The following is a 13,120-nucleotide window of genomic DNA, read 5'->3' as shown; positions in this document are numbered from 1 at the left end:
ACACAGTAGATATATACACAGTAGATATATATAAATATATATATATATATATATACAGTATATATATATTTGCCCAGTCATTAATACAAGTTCTTTGCCTCCTACACCTCTGCTAGTGTCTGGTGACTAGCAGTGTCTGAGAGAAAGGGGAAGATTCAGGGAAAGCATCACTAGGACAGGAGGGAGGGGGTTAGAGGGTGTGTGAAGAAGAAGATTACAGGAGACAGAGGAACTGAGGAGGGTGATAAGGAAGCAGCAGAGGAGAGGAGGAGGGTGAGAGAGAGAGAGTGAGGGAGGAGCTGCTGATAGGAGGCTGTAATGCTCACACAGTACCACAGACAGTGGATAATAGGGAGAAACTGGGTGCTAAGGCGGGCAAGGTAGGGGCTGCAGCTGACAGTGGGAGAGAGGAGGGGAGGGTGAAGGACAGACAGGCAGCAGATAGCAGCAAGGGCAGCAGGTGGAGTGTATCCCTGTGGAAGGCATTGAGGGGGTGCTAGGTAAGAAGGGAGCAGGTAAGCACAGGAGGGTCTCCAGTGACATTGCAGAAATGGAAGCAGCCTCTTTTGGTGCTGGTCGGGCAGGAGGGGGATTTGACCCTATGGAATTCCTGAAACAGCCACAGACCATCCTGCGGATAGTGTCCTGGGTAAGTGATCACCATCACTATGCATGCAGAGACAATGCGCACTGATAATAATAATTCAGCTCACATAGCTGTTACTGTAGGATGTGGCTGCTATATCAGTCATGCCACATAGCCATGTCTAGAGGATGTGGCTGTACTGCTGGCACTGCCCGCACACCTGTACTCCGATGTGCCATGGTGGCAGCCTATCTCTGCCTGCCACTGCCACCCTGTACATCCAAGGTTTAAATGTCCTCACACCATGACGGTCTCAGGTGCTGGCTGCTGGGGGCAGGAGAGCTCCAAACCCACCATTCTCCTGGCACATATTATGGCAGTACTGAGAACACCAGCTGGGGAAACCAATCTGCCTTTGAAAGGACAATGAAATAAAACAATGAATGATATCCTAGCATAATGCATGGAATAAAGATGGGGTAGAATAATGGCCATTTAATCTCCCCATTGTATCAGCTGTGGAGGCACTAGGACTCCGATGGTTTGGGAGGAGACCCATATCTCTCAGTATGCATAGGTCGTACTGTGTGCTGGGTGTATAGTGTGTGTAGTGCTACGTGTTATAACCATGCTGGTGTTCCCAGGCATCCAGATCCCTGCTGTACATTAGAATATTGCACAGTGCTTTGTACTTCCACTACTGTGTCATTAACCAGTGCACTGCCGGCTGGCGTGGGCAATGTACAGAAGCTGCAACATACAGTATAGTCTCTGATGAAACCACTGGCATTCCTTTTCTCCTCAGGGTTAAAATCGTTTTATCGCATGAGCTTTCAGTTTTGCATGGAGGCTACACTAGGTCCTGAATTAGACCGCCATCTATATCCGCATGTTGCTTCTGTATTTCATTACCAATATGACGGATTGCTTGGTGGGTAGTAAAATAATCTGTAGGGTTTTCAGTGAGGACCTATAGTTCTCCTTCCAGTTATATTGTGTTGTGGGGCAGGTTTAATGCATATGACCAGGGATATTCAGCAAAGATCTATACTATATATACTAGGGGAGATTATCCAAGCATCATGGAAAATCCCCTGTCACTTAAAAACTAATAGTATCTATCTGTCTATCTATCTATCTATCTATCTATCTATCTATCTATCTATCTATCTATCTATCTATCTATCTATCTATCTGTCTGTCTGTCTGTCTGTCTGTCTGTCTGTCTGTCTGTCTGTCTATCTATCTATCTACAGTATCTATTCAAACATTATCTATTAAATGTATCACTTAAACCCCTTTCACGCCGCACAAATAACCCTGTATCAACCCGGTATATCGCCAGGTCGACACGGGTCGCTGTACGGTGTGAAAGGGCCCATGGCAAATTCCCGGGTCACATGACCCGGTAATTCAGCCCGGGAATAAAGCAGTGTTATTCCCGGGTTGAATACCGGGTCTGGGGCAGTGTGAACGGGTTGCCGGGTCGATGCGACCCGGGACCCATTCACTACAGAGGGAGGCTCCGCCCCCCGTCGCTATTGCAACCCGACCAGGCATATTGCCAGGTCACGGAACCAGTTGTTAGGGTCCAATGCTGGATCCCACCCGGGAAGGACCCGTTTCCAATTCCCGGGTGGGACCCGGCCTTTGCGATGTGAAAGGGGTATGACTGATCTGTTTTGAACCCCTGGGTTATGAATATCCGATAGGTGCATGAGGAGACAAGAGGGCCCTTTTCAAAAACATTGCTGTACCATTGTGTTAGCCTACTTTTTGAACAACCTGGGTGCCTTGTGAATTATTCTTTCTTTAAATGGCATTAAATGTAATTGGAAGCAACAGGCGCCAGTCAAGGTAGAGAAAAGAAAGGTTGGCTGCCAATAATAAAGAACATAAACTGGCTGGTACAGCAAAATGCACAACACAACATCTATACACCCACTAAACATTTGTTATCAGGAAATACTCATAATGAATGTTGGACTAGCGTCTGTATTCCGGAAATACCACATCTTCTTGTTTATAGACATAGGAAATTAATTAACATGCACAGTGCCAAACACCACGGAACCTTAACTATTAAACCCAGGGCTGGTACAATTATACATTTAGGATGGAAAGGGGAAATGTTGGATTGGATGCTAGTCCTGACAGTAAAGTAGGGACAATTTGGAAGAAAAAGGGACATGGGAATTTGGAGAAGTAGTTCTCCGGGGACCATGTGTCTGAGACTTCTTGGAGACCTGGATGGGATCCCAGGGTCATCTTAACTGGCTGTTACATTATTTATGTCTGGGGACCCATTATAAGGTTTTCAGTGCAGAGACCTCTGTGTCCAAGCTATCTCAGCCTATGGGGCCCATTTATCAAACATTCTATCCTAGGTGCTAATATCGCGCCCAGATCGCAATGAATATGCCGTTAATGATAAATGGGCCCCTATGTCACTTACATAATGGATAAGACCTATACTGCTAGTATAACTACTACTAGTCATAGTAATAATAATGCTAAAACATTAAAATGACTGTGACTCTACAATAAAGTCTGGTAATTGCCCCCGTTAGAACCAGAGGCTACCCGCTGACCCTATCTAACTGCAGTCATCTTTGTGTTTATTTCAGTGTTAGTTGTCCTGAGGGCCGAGTTACAGAAGGACGCACTGATTATGGCTAAATTTGCTTAAGTGGAGGTTTACAAAAGAGATGTTGCCCGTAGTAAGCAGTCAGCTGACATTTTGTAAGCTGGACCAAATAGAAGATAACCTTTTCTGACCCATAATATTAAATTTACCCCTTTTTGTCGGAAGGTTTTTAGGGGCAAATCAGTTATCAGGTGTAATTTCTTACCATCTACTGACCACTCATGTGCCGTCTACTGACCCGCATGTGCCGTCTACTGACCACGCATGTGCCGTCTACGAACCACGCATGTGCCATCTACTGACCATGCATGTGCCATCTACTGGCCACACATGTGCCGTCTACTGACCACTCATGTGCTGTTTACTGACCCGCATGTGCCGTCTAATAACCATGCATGTGCCGTCTACTGACCACGCATGTGCCGTCTACTGACCACGCAAGTGCTGTCTTCTGACCACTCATGTGCCGTCTACTGACCCGCATGTGCCGTCTACTGACCACGCATGTGCCGTCTACTGACCCGCATGTGCCGTCTACTGACCACGCAAGTGCTGTCTACTGACCACTCGTGCCGTCTACTGACCACTCATGTGCCGTCTACTGACCCGCATGTGCCGTCTAATAACCACGCATGTGCCGTCTACTGACCACGCAAGTGCTGTCTACTGACCACACATGTGCCGTGTACTGACCAAGCATGTGCCGTCTACTGACCATGTATGTGCATCTAATAACTGCGCATGTGCCATCTACTGACCACCCACGTGCCGTCTGCTGTCCACACATGTGCTATCCACGAACCACGCATATGCATCTAATGTCCGCGCATGTGCCATCTAATGACCACACATATGCTGTCTACTGACCATGCATGTGCCATCTAATGACCACACATATGCTGTCTACTGACCATGCATGTGCCATCTAATGACCACACATATGCTGTCTACTGACCATGCATGTGCCATCTAATGACCACACATATGCTGTCTACTGACCATGCATGTGCCATCTAATGACCACACATATGCTGTCTACTGACCATGCATGTGCCATCTAATGACTACGCATGTGCTGTCTACTGACCACGCATGTGCCGTCTGCTGACGACGCATGCAGGGTCGGACTGGCTCACGGGTACCAGGGAAACCACCGGTAGGCCCCACTGCCTGAGTGCCCACTCCTTCCTCTAGGGATCAGGTTCCAGACTGTGCACTTGTATTATACATGGTAGATATGTTGCTTTACACTGTTACACCCCCTTTGTAGGCTGGCCACACCCTTAAGTATGGGCCCATATTATTGCATTCACCCGGTGGGCCCTTCATGCCCCAGTCCAACACTGGACGCATGTACCGTGTACTGACCACACATGTGCCGTCTACTGACCACGCATGTGCGGTGGCCATTGCTAGGGAAGGTTTTCCAGATGTTGATAGCTGTTTTGCATTCCAGAGCTTGGTAAATCTCACAGCCCCCGTAGAAACCTATGGGGTCTGGGTCTGTGGCTGCTGTCAGAATCTCCCATATTTGCTGCGGCCCCTCCTTCATGCATTTGAGTCATACTTAATATTTGCTGATATCCCAGTGCGATGGACGTGATTTGCCATTCCAGAATTGTGTACATCTACTTTGCAAGTTTGGTCTCACACCCCATAGAGGTGTGCAGGAAAACTTGTGAGAAGGCATAAGGAAGTGATAAACCAGTTATATGTGCAAGGTGATCAAGGCACCAGCCAATCAGCTCCAATATGTAAATTAACAGTTAGGATCTGATTGGCTGGTGCCTTTATCACCTTGCACATATCACTGGTTTATCACTTCCTTATGCCTTCTCCAGGTTAATACATCTGCCCCATTCTCTCTCTCCAAGCTTTGATAAATCTCCCCATTAGCAATAGCTAAAAAGGGGAATTAATACATGGGGGCTGGTTCCCAGTTGTAGGCAAGTCCGTTTTGCAGATGGATGTATAGATAAAGTACGGACGCATAGATTCTCAATACCGGCACGTTTTGTTTGTTGAACATGCATTGCAGCCTCATGGTGTTATTACAGGAAGACAGAGGCGCAATTTGTATAGTGACATGAAGAGGTAATGATGTTATATCAGTGAATAGCTTCTCTTCCTGGAAACAGTATGGATACAAGCTGCTGATCTAGTGACATTCCGTACAGAGAATATAGCTGCACTCTCATTGGTGGAAGGTTCCTAGTAAAAAGCCATGCTAGAATACAGCTGGCCGGGCAGAGTGGTGGGCCTGAGGATCTAATGACAATGCATCTGCCTCAGTGCCAGATAACGCAGGGACCGTGCTTTTCACAATCGCTATCAAACATCCACCTTTGTGCATACTGAATTTTAATAAAGCCAAACGTTTTCACAAGCAGCGTTAACTTAAAAGGATATATGCCCAGGCTGGGGAGATGGATGGAAATAGGTTTAACTGTCCTGATTGAGGACTGTGGCTTCTGTTGCCAGGTGAGCCATTTATATCATGTGCAATACACCTGCTGCCCAGCGATTAGCTCGGAAGCAGCGAGTCATCATAACTGTGTTACAATGACTGCGCGTGTGTTACAGATTCATATAGTTCATTCTGCAGCCGTCCTGCTGTTATACCACACACTGTAGGATACCAGGAGATTGTGGCTGATATTGTCACGCCGGCGCAAACTAATTATCGAATGGTGGTGTTTGTGGGCAAGATTTTCCCGATTTATCGGTGTAACGATTGTTCGTCTACACTGAACGAGGAATCAGGCCGATGGCCCGATTATTGGGATATAGGTAAAATTATTGTATGGTGTGTACCTAGCATTATTCTCTGCTTTGTGAGCTTCGCCCATGGCTCAGTGGGATGGCGGTCATTAGGTCGACATGAGTTTTTCACAATTTGTTTAATTTTTCCCCCATCTTTTTCATACTTAACGATCCACGTGGACTACAATTGGGAACGGGAACCTGTGCTGAGCGAAGCGGTAATGGAGTGCACCGTCGCTCGCCATGCGAGGGGACAGGGTGCACTAATTGGGGTTCCCCGTCACTTTATGAAGAAAACGACAACAAAAAAAGTGAAAAAACTTATGTCGACCTTTTTCCATGTCGACCTAGCACATGTCGACCTAATGATCATGTCGACCTAATGCATGCTGACCAAACGTGGTCGACCCAATGTATGTCGACGACCTAACTCACGTCGACCTAATGAGCCACACCCGGTCCAGTGCTGGTGTCATACTGGGTGGGGTGGCAAGATTCTGGGGTGCTTTGGGAAACCTTTTAGTAAACTTGCCTTCCTTCTGTCAATCTTCTTGCGATTGCGGCAGTGATTGCTTTCTTCGTTCTTCTTGTCGTTGCCCAGCGACGGCTGTCGCTGGGCAACGACACGCCTGTGCATGGCGGCCGGCGCGCAAGCGCAGAACCGACCCGTTCGCACCGCTGCGAAAAACAGCAGCGTGCCAACGGGTCAGAATGACCCCCAAAGTTCCTTTTGTGCAGGGGCGTAGCCAGAATTTTGTCGGCCCCCGTCCCAATGCTTCTAGAGAGACACTTCTGCAGTAGTTGTTAATTTTATGCTCTATAATAGTGCCCTAGTTCATTTTCGGAACCATAGTAGAGACTTATTTAATGTTATGCCCCATAGTAGTGCCCTAGTTTCTTTTGTGAATCGTAGTAGTGCTTAAGTTCACCCAATGTCACATTTCAGAATTGCCAGTACACATTATGCCGCACAGTACCACCAATTCATAATATCATATATATATATATATATATATATACAGAAGCAGGAATCAGCGGCACTCAGCAGGCTAGATATTGGATTAAATAATCTTTAATTCGGTCCTACGCCGTTTCGGGGACGACACCCCGTCTTCAGGGACAAATCATACATCGTGTATGATTTGTCCCTGAAGACGGGGTGTCGTCCCCGAAACGGCGTAGGACCGAATTAAAGATTATTTAATCCAATATCTAGCCTGCTGAGTGCCGCTGATTCCTGCTTCTGTACATTGGATCTTGCTTTTGATCGCAGAAGGCACCGCAGCAAGTAATCTTCTATACCCTTCTGAGTGCCGAACCTTTCCGATACCTATATATATATATATATATATATATATAGAATTGTTGGAAGAAGGCGGCACTCAAACAGGCTTTTGATGAAAAGTTTAGGTCATTTATTTAGACCAGATAGGCCTATCTGGTCTAAATAAATGACCTAAACTTTTCATCAAAAGCCTGTTTGAGTGCCGCCTTCTTCCAACAATTCTACATAGTGGCTACTGTCATCAGGAGGGCACCGCAGCAATTTCAATATTAAGGTACAAGGGAGTGCCGGGCCTACTTGCTATTCATCTATATATATATATATATATATATATATATATATATATACAGGGGTCAATTTACTAAGATGGGAGTTCTATTTAAGATGGGAAGTTGCCCATAGCAACCGATCAGATTCCAGGTATTATCCATACCTCCCAACTGTCCCGATTTTCGCGGGACAGTCCCGTTTTTTGGGGGACTGTCCCGCTGTCCTACCCGCGGGCCGCAGTGGCCCCGGGTGGGGCAGTTGGGAAGCTCATGCCCTCGCTGCCCTGCTTAGCAGAGCAGCGGCGAATAGACGCTGTGCGCATGCACACAGCGTCTATTCACTGGAGTCAGAGGGAGAGGGGGCATGCCAGCGGCTCACAGAGAGCTGGGCATGCCCCCGCAGTGATGAAAATGGGGGCGTGGCTCGCGATCGCGGGTCCTCCACGAAGCCACGCCCCCTTTTATTAAGTCACACTCCTTTTCGGAGTGCTACAAAAGAATAGTTGGGAGGTATGTATTATCTTCTAGAAGGTGCTAGATAAATGAGAAGTAAAATCTGATTGGTTGCTATGGGCAACATCCAATCTTAAATAGAACTCCCATCTTAGTAAATATACCCCATATTGCTCACATACATATTGTGCCTCATTACAGTGCCCCTGTTCATATTATATAACATTAAAATGCCCTCCAGATCATTTTATACCACACTACAATGAGCAGGTCCAGGGGCCTATATAAATATATATTGCAGGCCCCAAGGAAAAAGTTTGAAAGGACCCCTATGTACTACCCAATGGCGAAAAATGTATATAACACATGTAACTGTGACAGGGAAGGTGGCCCCTCTCAACTCTGGGCCCCATAGCAGCTGCACTGCCTGCACCTATGGTAGTTATGCCCTTGCTTTTGTGTATACCTATGACCTGCTTGTAAACACCTCAGGGTAGATAAACACTACTCCAGGGGACTGTGCGGCATATACCTCCCCCAGCACAGCAGTATTTTTCCATCCACACCCGTAATAGCAGCAGACCCAGAAAATTACATGCTGTATACGCCTAAGCCAAATCATTATTTTGTTTAACTTGTTGTACTTGATGGTTTTTAAAACAACTTTGTCACAGTTCCACAACTTAACTTGCTTGTTTCTGGGTTACTGATAACCAAACAGACGCTTTCTTGTACTAGATCTATAAAAGCTAATTGTTCATTGGTTGTTATGGTTTACTGTCCTTTTCTTCCTGGTTGGTAAGTGTTTCATAATGTCCACTTAGGGGAAATAAACAGTATTTATAAATAGGACATATGTTGCCCTTAAACTTATATTCAGCATAGGAAAAATGCTTATTTGTTAGTTATATACCATTGCAGATGGGTGTGATATGGAAGGTAGATAGTAACTAGGTCGACAGTGTCTAGATCGACCACTATTGTTTGACAGTAACTAGGTCGACAGGGATGCTAAGTCGACAGGTCAAAAAGGTTGACATGAGTTTTTTATGGGGGGTTTTTGTGTTGTTTTCTCCGTACAGTGACCGGGAACCCCAATTAGTGCACCGCGTCCCCTCGCTTTGCTCGCCATGCTTTGGGAAAGGCACAGGTTACTATTCCCAATCGTTGTCCGCGTGAATCGTTAAATATGATAAAGTAAAAAAAAAAAAAAATTGTGAAAAGCTCTTGTCGACCTTTTGACCTGTCGACCTAGAACATGTCGACCTAGAGACCCTGTCGACCTGGAAACCCTGTTGATCTAGATACTGTCGACCAATAGTGGTCGACCTAGATAGTGTCGACCTAGTTACTGTCGACCTAGAGACCGGATCCCATTGCAGATCAACAACACAGGAATTCAAAGGTGCCTCCTGCCGGCATTGCAGATCTGAGGGCTGCGTCCAAAAATGAGGCCGGTACCGCCCCCAAATGGCCGCAGCCTGTCAATCAGGGAGCAGTGCGTGCAACGATGCAGGCAGGGTCATCTTAATGTACAGGCTCACTAGGCAGCTGCTCAGGCCCCACAATTCTAGGAGGGGCATGTTATGCTTTTTTTTAATTGGTTCCTGTGATTGGGTGTTAGGGGCCCCCAGTAGGGCCTACAATGCAGTTAAGATGGCCCTGGATGCACAGAACGGATCTTGCGTGTGTGACCCACCATTGGAGATCAGATGTATGCATCGGGCTTCTTTACCATCTCTGAATTAGGCTTATGATGATTTTTTACCATTTTTCTTATTTTCTTATTTATTTTTTTTAAACAAGGGGAATACGTCTCAGGGCTTCATAATACCCAGCATGGGCTGCAACAAGGATTAATCAGCAGTTGACAAGTCAGCCACTGTTAGATCTAGATTACACTGAATATATTCATGCTGAGTGACAGCGGAGATCTGAGATAGTGACATCACTAGATTTCCTTTCATCACTGCGGAATCCCAGGCTGTGACTATAAGAAGACTCACACTTGCAGTGACTATTTACTTTGTCTAGGGTCAGATCACCTCTCTATATCCGGCCTTTGCCTTCTGTTTGCCTGTCATTTGCCCAGTTATGAATTATACAGGGACAGAACAAATTCTACCTGGTTAGATGATTACAGCGCTCGCTGCAGCACAGAGTATTTTAGGGATTGCACCTGCTGAGCTTGTTGGATGCATGACCTGTCCACTTACATGATTTTTTTGGACAGGGCTACATACGACAGGGTATTGTCATTATGTGGGAAGGATACAGGAGGTAGCTGGAATCCACAGACAGAGTTATATAGTGGAAGGAGCAGGGTCCCCAGCAGCACAGAGTATATCAGGAGATGAGTGATGTGTCAGTGAGGACAGGGCTGCATGTGACAGGGGCAGTGACATGATGTGACGAGGGGGAGAATGGAGGCAGCAGGAATCCAGTTATATAGTGGGAGGAGCAGCGTCCCCCAGCAGCACAGAGAGTATCAGGAGATGATTGATGGCATAGGACCTCATTCGGGTTGGATCGCAAATCGCGATCCAACTGGAATTTCTGCACTCGCCTGACGGGCGCATGTGCAGGTCACCTCCTGCGCCTGTGCCCACATTTACTGATTGACAGGCAGGGGCGGGAGGGGGCGTCAATGCTGTTTCTTAGGCGGTGAGTGTTGTGGGGGCGGCAGCATGGAAATGGGGGCGTTATTGCAGCGGCTGCATGATGTCAGACGCAGCCGTTCTGATCAAAAAGATGGTGGCGGGCTTCCTGCATGTGACAGGGGCAGTGACATAATGTGAGGAGGGGAATGGATGCAGCAGGAAACCACAGACTGAGAGTTATATAGTGGGAGGAGCAGAATCCCCAGCAGCACAGAGTATATCAGGAGATGAGTGAGGTGTCAGTGAGGACAGGGCTGCATGTGACAGGGGCAGTGACATGATATGAGGAGGGGAATGGAGGCAGCAGGAACCCACAGACTGAGAGCTGTATAGTGGGAGGAGCAGGGTCCCCAGCAGCACATAGTATATCAGGAGATGAGTGATGTGTCAGTGAGGACAGTGCTGCATGTGACAGGGGCAGTGACATAATGTGAGGAGGGGAATGGAGGCAGCAGGAAGCCACAGACTGAGAGTTATATAGTGGAAGGAGCAGAGTCCCCAGCAGCACAGAGTATATCAGGAGATGAGTGATGTGACAGTGAGGACAGGGCTGCATGTGACAGGGGCAGTGACATGATGTGAGGAGGGGAATGGAGGCAGCAGGAAGCCACAGACTGAGAGTTATATAGTGGGAGGAGCAGGCCCCCCGGCAGCACAGAGTATATCAGGAGATGAGTGATGTGTCAGTGAGGACAGTGCTGCATGTGACAGGGGCAGTGACATGATGTGAGAAGGAGAATGGAGGCAGCAGGAAGCCACAGACTGAGAGTTATATAGTGGGAGGGGCAGGGTCCCCAGCAGCACAGAGTATATCAGGAGATGAGTGATGTGTCAGTGAGGACAGTGCTGCATGTGACAGGGGCAGTGACATGATGTGAGGAGGGGAATGGAGGCAGCAGGAAGCCACAGACTGAGAGTTATATAGTGGGAAGAGCAGGGTCCCCAGCAGCACAGAGTATATCAGGAGATGAGTGAGGTGTCAGTGAGGACAGGGCTGCATGTGACAGGAGCAGTGACATGATGTGAGGAGGGGAATGGAGGCAGCAGGAAGCCACAGGCTGAGAGTTGTATAGTGGGAGGAGCAGGTTTCCCCAGCAGCACAGAGTATATCAGGAGATGAGTGATGTGACAGTGAGGACAGGGCTGCATGTGACAGTGACATGATGTGAGGAGGGGAATGGAGGCAGCAGGGAGCCACAGATTGAGAGTTATATAGTGGAAGGAGCAGAGTCCCCAGCAGCACAGAGTATGTCAGGAGATGAGTGATGTGACAGTGAGGACAGGGCTGCATGTGACAGGGGCAGCGACATGATGTGAGGAGGGGAATGGAGGCAGCAGGAAGCCACAGGCTGAGAGTTGTATAGTGGGAGGAGCAGGTTTCCCCAGCAGCACAGAGTATATCAGGAGATGAGTGATGTGACAGTGAGGACAGGGCTGCATGTGACAGGGGCAGCGACATGATGTGAGGAGGGGAATGGAGGCATCAGGAAATCACAGACTAATGAGTTATATAGTGGAAGGAGCAGAGTCCCCAGCAGCACAGAGTATATCAGGAGATGAGTGATGTGACAGTGAGGACAGGGCTGCATGTGGCTGTTCTCTTACTCTCTGCCCCCAGGATTCTGCACGCAAAGTGCACTGTGTAAACTTTACATGAAATGTCCGACCTTTTACTCTATCACTACCACGTGTTTCAATTAATTAAATTTTGGCCCATGAAATACTGATCAGTTTAGCCTTATATGTGGCTCGTTCTTTCCTGCTCTTACAAAATGATTGGGAAACACCAGAATTTCGGGGAGCTCTACCAGATTCCGAACAGTGTCGGCCATCCTTGTGGATCCTGCCCACCTCTCTAGTGATATGGGTGTTTCAGGGGCTTGAAGATGTTATTCTGCCATCAGTTGGGGCAATTTGGTGTTTGTAAAAGATTGTCCCAATAAATTGGCAATGTATGGGGTTCACTGATTATGATCAAAAAGAGATTGGAGTTGCAAAATCTGGTTTTTCAACTTGTTGAATTTCAGTGATGTAGATTGCTAGTGTACGGAAACAATTAGCAGACCGCCTCCAGTAAATGACGAGCCTTTCAATATTGGCAGATCTGCATTTGCTGAGAATGATCTGCAAATCATTGAAAAATATCTGTAATGTATGGGCGCAGGTTGGTGGTTTGGGGAATCTTTATATTTGAGAAAAATTCACAGAATCTGTGATTATTATTTTTTTAATGATTGCTGATGTATGGGTCTTTATACTGTTTTTTTATGTATAATTTTATGTAACTTTGCTTTAAGGGGTTTTTCCAGATCAACATTTAAATGTAGAAGCCAGAGTGACTATAACATATAAACACACAGCTCAGCAGATTCAGTGGTAATCCCCTTTAGTTTTACAATCTCTTTTTAATGTAAGAATTTCCCTGTTATGGTCAGCAACCGCAGAATATGTGTTTTA

At 46.9% G+C, this 13,120-nt stretch overlaps 1 protein-coding gene across 2 annotated transcripts in view; it reads left to right on the top strand.

The window, feature by feature from the left end:
• The first annotated feature begins 225 nt into the window (after positions 1-225).
• SYNGR3 (synaptogyrin 3) overlaps positions 226-13,120 on the top strand; it is a 60,109-nt gene continuing 47,214 nt past the window's right edge. Inside the window, exon 1 of one of the 2 annotated variants that reach the window (XM_063934919.1) lies at positions 226-649. In XM_063934919.1, coding sequence (XP_063790989.1) covers positions 551-649 — 99 coding nt within the window. In that variant the 5' untranslated portion in view covers positions 226-550. The remainder of the gene's footprint in view (positions 650-13,120) is intronic. The other variant, XM_063934918.1, reaches the window with a different exon arrangement.

Source organism: Pseudophryne corroboree, chromosome 7 (assembly GCF_028390025.1).
Source record: "Pseudophryne corroboree isolate aPseCor3 chromosome 7, aPseCor3.hap2, whole genome shotgun sequence".
In the NCBI taxonomy this organism is placed as follows: domain Eukaryota; kingdom Metazoa; phylum Chordata; class Amphibia; order Anura; family Myobatrachidae; genus Pseudophryne; species Pseudophryne corroboree.
This window is presented reverse-complemented; position numbering and strand designations above follow the sequence as displayed.